Source organism: Cyrtonyx montezumae, unplaced genomic scaffold (assembly GCF_038088225.1).
Source record: "Cyrtonyx montezumae isolate F1298 unplaced genomic scaffold, pur_monq_1.0 scaffold_3, whole genome shotgun sequence".
NCBI lineage: Eukaryota > Metazoa > Chordata > Aves > Galliformes > Odontophoridae > Cyrtonyx > Cyrtonyx montezumae.
In genome coordinates, this window is record NW_027072034.1 from 160,165,372 (window position 1) to 160,182,043 (window position 16,672).

The 16,672-nt window shown below is 43.8% G+C and overlaps 1 protein-coding gene across 1 annotated transcript in view; it reads left to right on the top strand.

The window, feature by feature from the left end:
* LOC136053152 (collagen alpha-1(VII) chain-like) overlaps positions 1–16,672 on the top strand; it is an 87,386-nt gene that overhangs the window by 51,393 nt on the left and 19,321 nt on the right. The window contains exons 55-69 of the mRNA XM_065743817.1: positions 71–115; positions 547–582; positions 956–991; positions 1,382–1,441; positions 1,915–2,040; positions 2,281–2,352; positions 2,518–2,553; positions 3,017–3,076; positions 4,747–4,791; positions 5,399–5,434; positions 6,527–6,562; positions 9,186–9,242; positions 9,433–9,504; positions 10,494–10,565; positions 11,213–11,248. Coding sequence (XP_065599889.1) covers positions 71–115; positions 547–582; positions 956–991; positions 1,382–1,441; positions 1,915–2,040; positions 2,281–2,352; positions 2,518–2,553; positions 3,017–3,076; positions 4,747–4,791; positions 5,399–5,434; positions 6,527–6,562; positions 9,186–9,242; positions 9,433–9,504; positions 10,494–10,565; positions 11,213–11,248 — 825 coding nt within the window. The remainder of the gene's footprint in view (positions 1–70; positions 116–546; positions 583–955; positions 992–1,381; positions 1,442–1,914; positions 2,041–2,280; positions 2,353–2,517; positions 2,554–3,016; positions 3,077–4,746; positions 4,792–5,398; positions 5,435–6,526; positions 6,563–9,185; positions 9,243–9,432; positions 9,505–10,493; positions 10,566–11,212; positions 11,249–16,672) is intronic.

A 16,672-nucleotide genomic window follows, 5' to 3' on the forward strand; every position in this document is an offset into this window, starting at 1 on the left:
CATGCTTACCTTTCCCAAAAAAGGAAGAAGTTCCTTACTTGAACTGAAGGGGCTGTCTGTTGTTTTCCAGGGAGAAATGGGAGCTTCAGGAGCCCGTGGAAACAAAGGAGAAAAGGTAGCAATAGGGCTTTTGTGAGCCACTGGGACTTGGAGAAATGCTAATAGGGTCTGGAAGAGAAGAGGCTGGGACATGCTGGTGGAGAGCAAGTTCAGGGTCCGTGGGAGATGGTGTTGACATAAATAGAGACGGAGGGAGAGGTCAGACCCAGCTCCGAGCTTCTTATTGCATCAGCTGCTATCGAAGCAGGCATTCAGTCACACAGTGTCGCTTCATGACATAGGGGACAAACAGGAGATCTGAGGTGTTGGGACCCATATATTCAAAAGAAAGGCAGACAAGGGAGGGTTGTTTCACAGTCCAATGGGAAGAGTTGCATGGTTTGCAAGATACGTTGCATGGACTACCATGAATTTCAATGCCTTTGTGCAGGGACCACAGACATGATAAGGGAGGCGGATGGAAGATGAGTGTTTTTTATCTTGCAGGGGCAGCCTGGGGAGATGGGGGAGCCTGGAGAAAAGGTAAGCTGTGGAGCCAGGTTCAGCTGCTGGCACAGGACTGTCACCAGCTAAGTGGCCCAAATCCAGCACTAAGGTTGTCATAGAAAAGTGAGATCCCCAGCCCTTATAAGAGTCCATCACCATCTGAGTTGAGTCCAGTAACACAACAGGAACAACATGACCCTGCATTAGGGCATTTGGCTCCTCTGTAGCCACTCCCAACCTTCTCTGGGTTAAAGAACTGGACATCAGAGGTGTCCCTGAGCTGCCAGTTATTCCATTCTGACACAGCATATGGGCACAGCTGGAGACCTTTTCTCTTGCTCAGGGTTCCAGTGAGGTTGTACTTCTCACAACTTCTCCAACAGGCTTGATAACTCTTTTCATTCCACAGGGCACCAAAGGAGACAGAGGTGAAAATGGTCAAAAGGTAAAGAGCAGCATTGGTACTATTGGTGTCTCTTCTTCCTCCTTTATTCTTCTGCTTTCCCAACATCTAGCCTCACATCTCAAGGTGAGTTGTTCAGATAACTTCCTGAGATGTGGACTCAGCATAGCTGGGATAGGACTCACTGGGGGACCCAGCATTTATCCCTCTTATGCATGGACTCCTGACAGCTCATATAGACTGGGCACACTTTATAAAAGGGTAATGTCAGAAGATAAGGGACTCTCTGGGTAATGTGTTCTAGTGTTCCACCATCCATGCAATAAATGAGTGCTTCCTGACATCAAATCTCTTGTGTTCTAGTTTGTGAATTTTGATGGGCCCGCGGTACAGGAAGAGGTCTTACTTTTTCTGACCTTCTTCTCTTCACAGGGAGAACCAGGAATTGGGTTTAGAGGCCCTGTTGGTCAGGCTGGGCCCCCAGGATTTAAGGTAAAACTTTCTTCTCCTCTATACAGGAACTTATTTATTGGGTTTTTTTGTTTGTTTGTTTGTTTTGGGTTTTTTTGTGCATGTTACATTCCATCGTTCTATGCTGATGGTTCCACTGCTAGGTGTGGGGCACAGTGGTGAATGAGATGGTAAAGACACTGAAGATGGTAAAGACATTGAAGCTAGACCCAAATTGGAAATCCCAGCTTGGTATGGAGGGTGTGCTCTATGTCTTCCAAGTGACCACTTTAGAGTACATGAGGTCTAGAGAATAAAAATGTTTGTGGTCTTCTGCACTTACCAAGCCATTGTACAGCCCCTACTCCATCCCTATGGACATCTCTTATCTGAAGTACCCCAGTTCTACATACCCATTTTGTGAATTCAAGGAAACACCACCTAGATTTCTTCAGAATTTTTGGAGGGCTATTAATCTCACCTCAGATCTAAATTCCCTCTTGTTCTCTCAACAGGGTGAGCCAGGGGCCCCAGGACCTCCAGGAGCCCAGGGCATTCAGGGCATTCGTGGCAATGCTGGCATTCCTGGCTCACAGGGAGACAGAGGGGCTCCAGGTCTACCTGGGAAACCAGGACAGAAGGTACGTGGTGTGAGGGCACTGTGCATGTTGTATTGGCCAACCCAAAGTAAGAAGGAGTGTGATCCTTCTGCCTACATCATTTCATTGAAGTCTACCTCTCTTCAATGATGCCCCCACATTGGGAGCATTCGAAATCCTCTTAGGAGCACCTGGGGTCACATTCCTGATTTCAAGTTGGCTTGGGAGAAGTGAGACCTTTGCCTTTTGGCGTTTTCCTCCTTAAAGTATTTTGTTTTCAAGGGTGAGAGTGGGAAGAGAGGCCGGAATGGATTTGCTGGGCCTGCAGGACCATCAGGATCCCCAGGAAAAGAGGTGACTTTTATACATCACCCCTTTGTCTTCTGAGGAGTAGAGACTTGGTTGGAGAGGGAGGCTGAGGTCCTGGTGTGTGGGTTGAGTGTGCTTTCATCCTTTCATTGGGATGGGAGAGCATCAAGAACTTGCAAAACAAAATTTTCTTATTCTTTCATTCTATAGGGTATTCCTGGGATACCTGGGCCCAAAGGCAACAAGGTGAGTCAGGTAGTAATGGGACAACCCACTGCTATCTGCTGGCTCCTTATCCCTGATCCCATCCAGATGCTTCACCTCCTCTCACCTTCGTGCCTTTCTTCCCTAAGTTTGTTGGGGCATCCTCCAGAGCGGGCAGCAGAAAGTCAATGGAAGGGAGTCTCCTGACTCCTTTTGCGACTTTTAATTTCATGCTGGTCATTAGGAAAATCTTTTCCAAGAATGGTCAGTCATTGGTTGAGGCTCCCTAGGGAGGTAGTGAAGTTATTATTGCTGGAGATGTTTCAAGATATGTGGAGATGTGCTACTTAGGGACAACATGGCTTAGTGGGCAGGTAGACAGTTTCACTAGATGACCTTAGAGATTTTTTCCAACTTTAATGATTCTATTATTCTATGGTCAAAGTGATCAGCAGTCATGTGGTGTCGTTCCTCCAAATTAGACTTTTGCCTTTCTGTCCTGCAGGGAGAAACTGGGGTTGGAGCTGTTGGTCCAAGAGGTCCTCGTGGATTGCCTGGTTCTCAAGTAGGTTCTCTGTCAATGTTTCTTACTTGTCTTTTTGCAAGCTGCCCTCCTTTGGAGACAACTTTATACCATGACTGTCTGCACACCCATCATAGAAGATGCCAAAAGGTCTGATTACAGAGCCCTCTTTAATTTTTCACTGGACAGATTTGGAGATGATAGACACTTCTACATCCAGCTGGAGATTGCACTGACCAAATTCTCTCCACAAATTGCAATGAGCATCTCCTCTGCAATTAGACACCCTCAAGCACTGCACGTTGCATTGATCAACATTATGTCTGTACCCTCGCTGGCTAGATGGAAGCTTCAATGGTAGCATCTACATTCATGCATCTGCATGTCTCATTGAGGAAGGATCTCATTTTGTATGTTTGAGGGATGCTACCTGCAAACTCATTCTTTCAAAAATCCACCTCCGGCTTTCTTACTCTCATTTCCCTCTTCCCTTCTGACCCTCTGCCATCCCTGGGAAAGCAATGCTCACTTTTCCTCAGGCTGCTGAGAAGTTTTGATCCCACTTTGGCAAAGACCCCAGGGAGACCCTCTTGAGTCATAATCATGGGCCATGTTTCAATTTGCTCTGTCTGTGGCAGTTCCATGAATAAACAGATTTTATGCTGCAATCCATTTAGACAAATTCCCCATCTGCCAGCAGAAGGGTTCAATGAGTCCCCTGAGACAAAACAGTTAATGAGAATGTCAACAGCTGTGAAAGGTCTGGGGTAAGCCTCACTCAAGCTTTATTATCTGAACGGAATGATGAAATAATGTTTCTGCTCTTCTGACTCCAGCGTAAATCTGGAGAGAATCACAGACTACATTGGCTACATAGGAGAGATTTGGCCTCACAGAATGATTACCAAGTCTAGGCATCTCAAAGACACATACGTCTTGTGGGATCTACCCACTGAGGTCATTGAAGCACTTCACAGATCCACCAGCTATCCCTTGTAATAAGGCTTAAAAAAAGTCAACAACTTGAAGGAACATTAAGAAGCTCTCTGGCATGTGGAAACAGGATCTAAGTGTGAAGATAAGCCCCACATTGGTCACCAAAAGCATGAGTTGAGCAGTTGACTGGTGGTAAAAGCCAACAGCGTGGGTTATGAATTTCTGATTACCTTTTTGTTATGGTGAGTCCTATTGAAACCAAGTTATGAATGCACATAAAAGCTATTGAGCTCTCTGACTGAGGGTGAGATTCTCTTGAGACACTAGGAACATCTCAGACCTCTGCCCTTTGCTGCCCATGCTTTTGTCACATGTAAATACAGCTTGAGGAAGGACACACAAGGCCACCTAGCCTTAGGCTGCTTCTTCTAAGTCTTAACAACCAGTGCCTCCCTATAGAAACAGAAGAGGCACCTTTTTAGAGTGATGAATATCGTGCTATGTCAGGTACAGATCATCCTACAGATGTGTTTCCCTTGAATGCTGAGGAGACACTGAAGCTTGAAGCTGACCGGAGTATTCAATAAATACTGAATGCATTGTCCAACTGCAATGACATGGAGCCCTGTAAGTCCTTTAATCCCAGACATATAAGTGAACAAGGCTGGAAAACTCCTTTTAAGGATCTAGGCTTCTTCATTCTCAGTTCCTATTGTCCCTCATGGGATGGATTGTGTCTTGTTGATGGCCATCACTACACCTCTCTTTCCTAACAGGGTGATGAGGGCATCATGGGAGTCCAGGGCCCCATTGGTATGATGGTGAGTGTTGATGCAGCACAGAGAACTGATTTTATGGTACGAACAGCTTGAGGGCAGCTTGATTTTTATGGGATGGACAGCTTCAGGGCTGGAAGAAATGCCCATGAGCAATTAAAAATGTAAATAGCTTGATGCTTCCAGTGGGAAATAGAAACTTGGGGAACCCAAATTCTTATGTTGTGTGGGAATGCTTCAGTGTAAATCCTGTAACCAGATGTGAGACATAAGCTGTCGTGCCAAGTGTAATTGCTTTATGTTTTTGGCCACTTGGCTGTGTTCCATCTGTCCTGTCCCTGCCCACTCCTGTGATGAGGGACTCCTGGAGATCCTGTCACCTCCACCTAGAGGGACCTATGGAAGCAATCCTATGCTTTCTGAGAGATTCTTGCTCTGTCTTTTTGTTGTTAAGCATACAAAAGTCTGCATGTGAGGCTTGCAAAATAGGGAAGTTGGCCAATCTAGCTTTTGCAGCCATCCCACCAGCAGCTTCTCTGTGCTGGAACCTCTCCTTGGAGGCAGTTCTGCCTATGAGTGGAGGCTGCTCTTTCTCTCTTAACATCTTACCCCACTTGTGTTTATCCTCATATCTTGTTTTATATTCTTGCAGGGTTTAAAAGGTCTCCCAGGTGTGAAAGGCGAAAGAGTAAGCAACAGTCACTGTCACCTTTTCCTATGCAGCTCCTGAAGAGAAGGGCACATTAGTGGGGAATCTTTCTGGGACAGACTGGGAGGGAACTTTATTCAGTGTATGGAATCATGAAATCACAAGCAGACCCCTATAAGGGCTGGGCTGAGATCAGATGCATGCTATGTTTCTGCATGCCTCTTTTTAAAATATTTTTAGTAGGGTTGGAAGGGAGGAAATTTGGGAGTTTGGACAGACTCTTGCACTTCATTTGATCTCTCAGTGTGCAGAGCTGAGCTGGAGAGCAGAACATGCAGGATAAAGACCACTTTCCAGACAGCACCTACCTATTCATTCATTTGAGATCCATGAGCAGGAATCCCTTTGCTCTTCTTCTGCCATTTCTCTTTTGCAAGCCCTGTAAAGCTGAAAAGTACAGCAATAAGAAGAGTAAATCTTGACCAAATGTAGGACTGTGCAGTGAGAAGCAGGAGTGAAGGCAACCACATATAGTGCTGCTACTCAGAAGCAACTCAATGCAGTTTTATAATCTCTCTTTGCTCTCTTATCCCTACCTGGTCCTTTTAGACTCTCCCATATGCTGTCACTTTACCAGTCATGAGCACTGGAGAAGGGCATGAGATGCCATCAGCACCAAATTCTGCCCTTTAGCTTCATATCCCACTCCTAGATAAAAACATTGAGGAACGGTTAGTATTTCACACACTTCTAGTGTGAAATCCAAGCTCTGAGATCGAAATTTGGAAAATCCTATAAAATACAGGATGTCTTCCCACCCTACGTGTAATACTGGCATATTACTGGAGCTGTCTTGCCCCTTTGGAAGGTGGAAATCCAATGATATCTCTGCACTGTGAATGTGCTGAGCATGGAGTCAGCCAAAACACATCAGTCCCAGGCCTTTATTTTTGGTCAGCAGAATAAATTTTAATTGTGCACAATCTCCCCATGGTAAGCTTTGGCAGAGTGCCTAGAGGAACTGATTCCCAGCTGTGATAGGTGGGTTTGGTGTGCAAATCAGTGGACTGAGCAGTGCAGAAAGAATGAGTAAAAAGGGAATCATTCACTGTCTTCATTTCTTGCTTTCAGGGTGACCGAGGACTTCTGGGACCCAAGGGAGAAAGGGTAAGGATGTTCCAGATTGTGACTTTCTGGAGTAGATGGGGTAAAAGGCTGTTAGGGTTTTATAGTTACCTATGAGCAGATAGGCAGTTGTTGGAACAACTCAGTGATCAGACAAGGTAGAGACATAAATGATAAGAAATACTAATATATGTTTTCCTTCTGTCTAATGGGTGTTTCCCTAATTACAACTGGTCCTTTCATTATGCATATCCATGAAGTTTGGGTCCATCCTCTCTGCATTATACACCCATGCAGTAGAATGCAAGATTTAGATGCCCCCTTCCATTGTGGGATTTTTCAATCCTCTTTATTGGCATCTTGCTTGCACTCTAGGCAATGCTCAGAGTGGAGCTTGCACCATAGTTTTAATGGGATCCTACAACAGCCATTGTCGATAGGAGCAAAAAAGAACTCATTTCAGCAGCTGTTTTTTGGGCACAAAAACGCTCCCTATGATGTAAGGGAAGAAAGAAAATTTCCACTGATTTTTGTTAACCAGCTCACCCTAAAGCATACTGCAATCTGGCTCGTAGCAGGTAATGCAAAATAACCCAAAGTGTGGAAAGTGAAAAGAAAATGCTGAATTTTTGCCTAGTGTTTTGTTAACTTCCTCCCTTACTGAGGTGGCTTGTAAGAAAATGAGTTTTCGAAAACCTACATGATGATTCTGCCTTTGAGTCATGCGGCATTATATTATTAGAGCCAATTTGTCTCTGAGGAGGTTGCTTTCAAAAGGGACTTTCTCCAGAGACAAATCAGCTCCTAATCTGCTTCGTGAGGAGGCCCCAAAACACTTCCCAAGTTGAAGGAATGTGTAATGCATTTTCCAAAGAATACCCTAATAAAATATAAGGAGGCTTATGAGATAAAACTGGGGGAGAGGGATGATTGGCTTGAATTCATTTCCCATGGTTACAGTTTAACTTACTTTCTAACTCTCTCTCCATCAATGCAAGTGTATCTGTGTGCTTCTGAGGGCCTGTACTATGTGCTGGATTAAACTACAGAATCTTTATGCTCCCTTTTGTCTGCAAAACTGATCAAGCCCCATCCCACCTCCATTACAGACACTTAAAAGCAGGAAAGCAGGAAGTATATCAGGCTAGACTTGGATCAGGATCTGATAGGGATCGTTGTATAAATTGCAGAAGATGGTCAAATTCTGGGGAATGTTGATTCATGGACATTAGTTAAGAGTCTAGCAGCAAAGCACAGTCTCCTTGAACAGAAATGGATATATGCAACACTGAAGAGAGCTGGCGTAAAGGGAGGACTTTTCAGACAGGCTACAATTGCCAAAAGGGGGCTAGAAAGGAGAATTGCCAGCCTGTAAGGGGTTAATTTATCTTTCAGGAAAAAGAATTAATAAATCGGTGCTGTACACTGCTAACAACAATAGCAGAATACTAACTGCAGGCTGCACTCAACATCCAAATCAGATGTAACAATCTTCCAAAGGAAAAAGACGCTCATTTCTGCCTCCGTAATAGGAGTTCAGCCTCCCTATTGAGTCTGTCCTGCCTCCAAAACTCATGCCTTGATGCATCTGCACCTGTACTCCTTGTTGTTATCTAGAGTTTCAGGGCTCTCAGGGATGTTAATGGCACTCTCTGAGCTCCGCATGGAGCAGCATCTTTGGAGCAAGTACTTGTCAGCAAGTCACAGTGCCCTGGCTTGCAGAACTATTCAGGGAACCAACTGTCCTGCAACCAGCCTTTACCTGGGTTAGGATGAAACAGAATTATTCACTTCCCACAGCCAACATAGCTACAGAGGGCTGTGAAAGTCAAAAGTTGTCTAAAGAAAACTTGTCTTAATCCTGAAGCTCAAACTGAAGAACCTTCTTATGTAACTGCTGAGTTCACCCTTTTCTGCATACCCGAAAGCTTGGACTGTGCTCATAGGGTACCCTTCCATCCAGGTTCTGGCTTTCCCCAAGCTATTTAGAAGTTGCCTTCAACCCTCCTCTCTCCAAACATTAGATGGCATCTCCTTTCTGGAGACAAAACCATTGCATGCCTGTAGCCATCATGGTGACAGCTTGAGTGGCTGACCTTCAAAAACTGGTTCTAATGGGTGCCTTAAGTACCACTCATCATCCTTAGCTCTAACTACATATCCATATGTCAGGACACCATGAGCCTACAACCAGGTCTTGCTCCGAGGAGGGGATGCAAACCTTGACATAAGGTGAGGAAGGAGCCAAGCCACCATGTCAGATACAAGCCTGTCCTATCACTGATGGCTTTGGATTGGGAATTAAACCTCAGGGTTCTGTTTTCCTGTGCACAGCTCCACTTCCATCTGTGACATCTAGACTGTGGTTATGCCATCGGGCCCCAACATTTTCTTGAGCAAGAGGTCACTGCCGAAATTCAGAACTTGTCATCTTCTGTGCATATTCATCACCTAGCTTTTAGCTGAGAATAAATTAAACTTGTTAATTACTGTCCACACATATCCTCCACATGGGCTACAGTTTGGAAAATGCTCACTTTCATTGCAGATGTTTGTTACCTCTCTGCTGTTTTTCCCATCATAGCAAGTGTGGTTCTATCCAATGCGACCCATGAATTCAAGTAACACTTTTCATCTACAGTTCTTCTAAATCTCCTTTCTCTAGGGTGAGCCCACAACTGGTTTTGGACCCCAAGGCTATAAAGGAAGTAAAGGAGATCCTGTAAGTTGATGACCCTTACAATTTCTTTCCAACTCAGGATATTCTATAAGTTTTACTATTGTTTTGATTCGGCATGGGAACAACTTGGGTATCCATTGCAATGCAGTGCTTTGGTCCAAAGCCACTGACTGGGAGCTGCATCCTTCCAGGACAGAGGCACAACCACTCTAATTTCTGTCTTATCATTCAGGGTGAACAAGGCCTGCCAGGTTTTGATGGAGACAAAGGCGAGAAGGGAGAGGATGGGCCTGTAGGAGAAAAGGTATGAACCTCCCAGTGTGACAGAGACTCATAACATTGAAAGAGTCCCATTTCTCCTTCTCTCTCCAAGAGCTGGACGTGCTGCTTCAAACCCTGAAGCTCAGAAAGAGTGGTAATGCATTGGAACAGGCTGCCCAGGGAAGTGGTGGGTTCACTGTCCCTGGAGGTGTTCGAGAAATGTGGAGATGTGGCACTGAGGGACATGTTTAGTGGCCATGGAAGGGATGGATTGGACTTGATCCTTGACATCTGTGGAGGCATCAGGTCTCAACCTATCGCTCCACTGGAAGGAATCAAATAATTCTCCCACTCCCAGACTGAGTCATGAATTAAATCTCCATATACCAATCATCCCTATTTTTGTACAATGTTAAATGAGTTTTGTTCCAAAAGTCTGACACAGTGCAGAATAAATATATGTATCTACAACAGCAGGATCCCTGATTAGGTCCACAGTGACTTTAAAAGCAACATGGAAATGGTCCCATGGGTGATATTTGTGTTTCTGTCAGACTAAGTCCCACACACAGTATCTGTCAGACAGCTCTCTTATTAAATAATAATAATCATAATAATATGTAAGCATCTCCTAAAACAACAGTACCTTTTGGCTGAATATCTGAGTGACTTTAGATGGAGAACCAGAGTAGTATCTCCACCACTAACAATTCAACTAGAATTTTGAACCTCAGTGTTAGCAAAGAGGCAGCTTCTTTAAATTATTTGAGACCCTTCTCTGCTTGTTTTCCTTCAGTCCTCACCACTGGGCACTAGTTCTCTTTCAGGAATCTCATTCAGAATGAGATTTCTGTAGCTAGTGGCTTCCTTCCCTGGCACTGGCTGCCATAAAAATCATTGGGGTCCTTGGAGATGAAGTCTGCTGTGCAGATGATTCTTATTGTCCATCTTCACAGGGTTCTCCCTCAGGAGGGGTCATTTCAAGGGCACTATGTACTTAGAATGCATTTGACAGGTACTCTATAATTATAGGGAATCAGAGGTGAAGCTGGCTCCAAGGGAGTCATGGGGCTTTTTGGAACAAGAGGACCAGTGGGACAGAAGGTGAGTACAGCCAGCACCTATGTTAAGGTACCCTCTATAAGAACTAAGCTGTAAAATCACACATGAACTGATATATGAAATCCTTTCACCATTTTCTCATAATATAATCTATCCCCGAAGAAGTTGTAGGTGCCACATCCTTTCAGGCATTCAAGGCCAGGTTGGATGGGGCTCTGGGCACCCTGATCTGGTTGGAGGCAGCCAGCCCACAGCATGGGGTTTGGAGATGCATGATCTTTAAGGTCCCTTCTAACCTAAACCATTCTATGATTGATTCTATGATTCCCTCTTCAAAACTGCTGATTGAAATGTTGTGGAGCTACCAAAGAGCAGAAGTAGCCATGCTTTTCCAGGAGAACCCTAGAGGTTCTTCCCTTTTTGCAAAGCAGGAGAGTGCTCTGACATCTTCCCTGTGCTATGACGGTCAGTAATAATTTGCTGAAATGTCAGCATTTACATGCAAGGTATGAATTCCTGTCTAAGTTAGACTCAATGGAGACCTAGGGATCCTTTCAGCTGCCCATCTGAGATGTTTAAGGGACCCTACCTGCCCCTTGCAGCTGCTGTAGCTGTGTCCTATGGAGATCCTCAGTTCCAGAGGAAATGCAGCACTTTCCCATGGTTACTCATCATCACTTTCCTTTCAGGGGGAGCCAGGAGAACCAGGCCTGCTGGGCTCTGCTGTGAGTTGGAGCATGTTTCTCTGTCTTTGGGCACATAGCAGGGCTGGCAACTCCCCCTGTGGCCACATGTATGGGTCATGTGGGAGGTGAGGTTATATTGGCTCAATGCTTTTCCACAAAGACCACATTCAGAGAGGTTTTGCTGGAAATTCAGCCATGGGCAAGAAGGACCAAAGCCAAAGGTAAGTTGTAATAGAACATTGTGTTTTGCAGCAGGAGACACAATGAAAATTTGTCTTATTTACTTATTTTTAATGCCTTTAGCATTTCCAGGGGCATTTCCAGACAGATGCCATTGCTCAGCTGATTACTGGTGATGGTTGTGTAATATTCAAGAGCTCGTGATCCAAACTGGTAGTTGCTCACAGAGAAAAATGCCCTCATTCAATTGAGTATTTTAACCTGTGCTTGACTGCAAGCAACTGTTGAGCACTTTACCAAGGCAATGAGGATGACACAAAACATCAGTATGCTGCACCCCTCATCACTGGGGATTGAAACTAGATGATCTACGTGGTCCCATCCAAACCAAGCCGTTCTATGATTCTATGTTCATCATGTGTAGACTTTGGATCAAGTGCATTTTTGAAACTGCTTCATTGTAAGCATCTGAATTCACAGGTAACAACCGTTAGCATTAAAATTTGGTAGTGCAGGGATGAATAAAGATGTTGGTGGAGCAGCAAAGGAAGCTCAATTGCATTTCAGTGGGAATTCACCATCCGGACCAGCAACTGTCCACCTGTGGTTGGGAGATGTGTAATTTTCTCCCAACACCCATAGGGATCCATTCATGATATAATTAATGACCAGAAATGGGTACCTTGTCAAACATTTTCCGAGGAGAGCAAAATAATCCTTCTTTGGAAAATATCTGGGGATTTTGATGGTGCAGGGAACAATATCCCTTCTGTGCTTGGAGCTGGACTAAGAACACTATGCCTGGCTTTGTTTTTTCATTAAATTTCTAAAATTGCAACTCTCACATCAAAACCAGGGCTGTGACAGAGGAGCCATGATATAAGACAGCCTGAATGAAATTCATCTGACCTCAGGTTAGATGTCTGCCGTGTTCACTTTCCGCATCCAAGCACACTGAACTCAGACTATTTAATAGATAGCTTTAGGGTACTCTCAGACTGTGACTCATATCATCTATTTCAGACACCCGTGGTAGGACATGACATCCTGATGTGACTTGTTCTCTACAAAACTGGGTTGACGATGTCTCACTTTATCTTCAAAGTGTTCACAACTCCTTTGATTGTTTTCTCCCAAGTTAAGGGAAAGGGAGGTTAGGCTGCTTCATCTGTCATTGCTCAAGTCTTCTTTTTCCCTTTTCTTGAAGGCAGACACTACTTGGTCCACTCTGCCTGTACCCAATCTCTTTTATGCAAAGCCTCAAAGGTAATGGCTCGCTGTCTTCATTTTCCTTCAGCCCCCTCTAATTTCATCCATCTTATCTACAAACTACCACCGACTCACTGCAAAAACTTGCAGATTGCTTTCTGTCCTCCTGAATTCCCTCCTGGCTGATATCTGAGGAGACAAAAGTTCCAGCATGGCCACAAATCACCCCTGTAAACCAGGTTGTAAAATGTCTCATTCATTTACTTTTTTGATTTGGTGATCTGTAGGAGTTCCCAACCAAGTGACAGCATTGGTATCCTTCCCTATAATCATTGCCCAGATAATTTCATTGGATTTAGATGACTTTACAAGTGAATCTCAAGGCAAATGAGTGCATTCTTGGTATTCAAGACACTTCCTTTTTCCTTTTCTAAAAGCACTGAACTTTTACATTTATATTCTTGCTCTGCTTCACCCTTTGATATTAATATTCTAGTCTGTGTTATGCCTATTAAGGCACAATCTTGATCATGTATTAAGGCTTCCAGCTCCTCCTCTGCATTAAAATTCTGGCAGATAAACCCATTATTCTCCCTAAATCTCTATTACAAATACCCTTCTCCCTGTCCCTTGCTATTACTCCCTATTCTGTGTTTCCAGAGTCTACAGTTATGAGCGTTCCTAGTCCCTCTCCATCCTGGCTTGCAGTCCTCCTCACTAGATTTACAAATTAGGGTCCCAGAGACGTCCTTCATGTTCTCTGGAGAAGTGGGCTCTATGTTGCCCAGCAGCCCTTGGATCCTTGCCCTGTATCTGAGGAAGCCAAATGGTTGATGACACAGATTCCTCCCAGGCTCCATCCCAAACCTTTGCAGGAATTTGTGCATAGAGCCTCATCACTACGTTATAGGTTCATAGGTTCATAGGTTGGAAAGGACCTATAAGATCATCTAGTCCAACCATCCTCCTATCACCATCCCTACCCACTGGACTACTAAATCAAATCCTTTAGCACCTCATCTAAATGCTTCTATAACCAAGGCCCTCTAACTCAAGGCTATGATAGGTTCGATAATACCCAACACAGATTTGACTTCATGAAGCAGATAGAGCTATTGAAGAGCTATTCAGGGAACCAACATGAGAGCCCTATCTTCCTCCACTGGCTGCATGATCCTGTTTGAAAGCCCAATAGATGAACCCATTTGGAAATCCAGTTCTCCTGCCTGCTGAGCAGCAGGTCACTTTAAGCCAGAGGTGAAGAAAGCTGAAGTGTCAGTGTCCATCCTGGGCTTGACAAGAGGTGCCTCTGACTATTTACAGTGGGAAAAGCCACCAACTGACATTATTTTGGCCCAGGAGGGTGCCACAAGCATTTCCAAAAAGTCCAAGGTGTTCAAGAAGTTGGTCATTCAGATCTTTTAGTCATAGGTGGAAATCTCTGCCCACCTAACTTGACATCCAGACACAGGACACAGAAGGGGAGTGATAAAAACACAGCTGAAACTTTCAGGTTGAGACTCCCTGCTCCTTCAGATGCATCATCACATCAAATATTGAGCACTGAAGCACAGGAGATGAGAAAGATTTTAGCAAAGATAACAGCTTAAGCTACCAGTCTCCAACCTTTTGGCTTGCATGGACTGCATTGAGTGAATAGGAACTGTCTTGGGCCCCATACACTGCTCCAAAAGTAATGCCTCCTGTTTATTTCCATGGAGACTACAACAGGTACAGAGGGCGGAATAACACTGTTCAATTGAGCAAACTCTCAGCTACAAAACATTGTTTTTCAACATAGTCACCGCCATCAGCTAAGTATTTTTACCATTGGTGAACAAGAAGAGCCTGCGTGCTATGTTCATAAAAATCTACACCAGAAGAGGTGACCCTCTACTGCCACTGTTAAAATGCACCACACACTGTCTCATTGTAAATATCCACTGTTTGGCCTCCAGAAACGTTCAGCAAGTGTCAGTGAATACCAATAGGTGCATTTTTTTCACAGATTAATTCAGGGACACACCTTTGCTTCATATGCACTTCCACATCAGATGACATTCTTTCATATCGTGTCCCTCTGCTGCTATCTGTCACACAGCAACAAACTGTAATAGGATATTGGTGGGAAGGTTCTACCTCTACTGCCATACCACCAACATCCATCTCTGACATTATGGACAAACTTAATAAAACAGGAGGCATTGCTTTCAGAGCAACCCTAGTTAAATTATATATTATCATGATATATAAGTAACAAAAAATTTGAATTTTTAATATTATTCTTAAAACTTTAAAAAAAAAAAAAAAAAGAGGAACAAAAAGCAACTAGTGGAATATTTGACCTTGATTTTGTGAAAGTAACTCATCAGTCTGGTTGAGTGGCAGCCATTCTTAGTGAGCTCTCAAGGTTTTCATCAGAGATTTTTGATGAAATTTTACTTTTCCTGCACTCCATCCTTGACAGTACTTCACAAATCTCATTGCTTATTGGCAGTATGCACGTGAATAAGGTGTGACTGTGAAGCGAGGGATGTTTTGCTCTGGTAAGAGAGGGATAATGGAAATCCGGTAAAGAGACATGAGCAGATTTTTTGAGTTGAATATCTGATTACAACTCTATATGCTCAATGTGAAAACTTGCAGGTCTTGTATTGATATTGACTGAAATGGTGTCAAAACTTATGATTTATTTTGCAATCTTGAAACCTGTGTTCAAACTCTTTTATCAAAATGGCAAGAACAGCTGTGCATTCCTCGCTGTGTTTAGCCAGTGTGTCAAAATGCATACAATTATTTGTCATCACTTGAGTCTGTACTGCACAGCACTGCCTCCCCTGTGCCCAGGTTGGACATGGCTGGCCTATACCATGATTTGGAAATGCATTAGTCCTTTAATGTGTCTTCCCTGCTTCTTTGGACTGATTTTTTGAGGGTTTGCAATGCACTCCTGCAGATGGATGTGATGCTTTCTCAGGGTGACCCAGCTAATTTCCCAGCTCCTCATCTGAATGGAGACGATGAGCCTGGTGATGACACAAACTCCTCCCTGGCTCCAGCCCAAATCTTTGCAGGAATTTGTGCAGAGAATCTCAGCTCAAAGTCATCTTTGCGTCAGGACTTATGACTAAGCTTCTGCATTGCTGTGCCTTCGTGCAAACTGGTGTCCTTACAGTTAAATGAAGCCTGTTACAGCAACACTTTAATAACAGAACCAAATAGCAAAAGCCATTTCCAGTAGTCCAACAGTAATTGACTTTAAGCTGCTATTTTACTAGCTTTTATTGCCCAGCCTTTATTTGCCCTGGCAAAACATAGAATGTAAATCTCAGGGAACAAATTTCCATTCACCTTCTTTCCCTTGCTCAGTGCATGAACATTTTCTTCTCCTTTTTTTAAATCCTCTTCCTTCTTGACTCTTCCAGCCTTCATTTTCTTTCCCTATATAAACATATATAAACAGCCTTGAAAAACATCAGGTCATGTTTAAGCCTGACTTCAAATCTACTACATATTACAAAGTCTCTTCAGTCTGTAATAGATAGAAATCCACCTGTGGTGAGATAAAGCTGAGGTAAAAATATTATTCAAATTTGGTTAAATTTGATCACTTTAAAGGTCTTTTCCAATCTATATGATTCTGGCCTCAAGTTGTGCCAGGGGAGGTTCAGATTGGTTATTAGGAGCTCTTTTTTCTCTGAAAGAGAGGTAATGCATTGGAACAGGCTGCCCAGGGAGGTGGGAGAATTACCATTCCTGAAGGTGTTCAAGAAATGTGGAGATTTGGCACTGAAAGACATGGCTTAGTGGGCATGGTGGGCATGGGTTGGGTTGATGGTAGGATATGATTATCTTATAGGTCTTTTCCAACTTAAATGACTCTATGGTTCTATGATTTGCTGGAGTACTGAGTAGGCATACCTGAGAACATCTATCCTTCTACTTAACAGCACGTACTCTGAGCTTTACTCTTCCTAAAGCCATCTGGGCTCCCTTCAGGTTCAAGACAAGAAGCACTTTGCAGTCTAAGGCTTACAGGAGAGCTATGAGTTGGAGACAGGAAGGTGGGGGAAG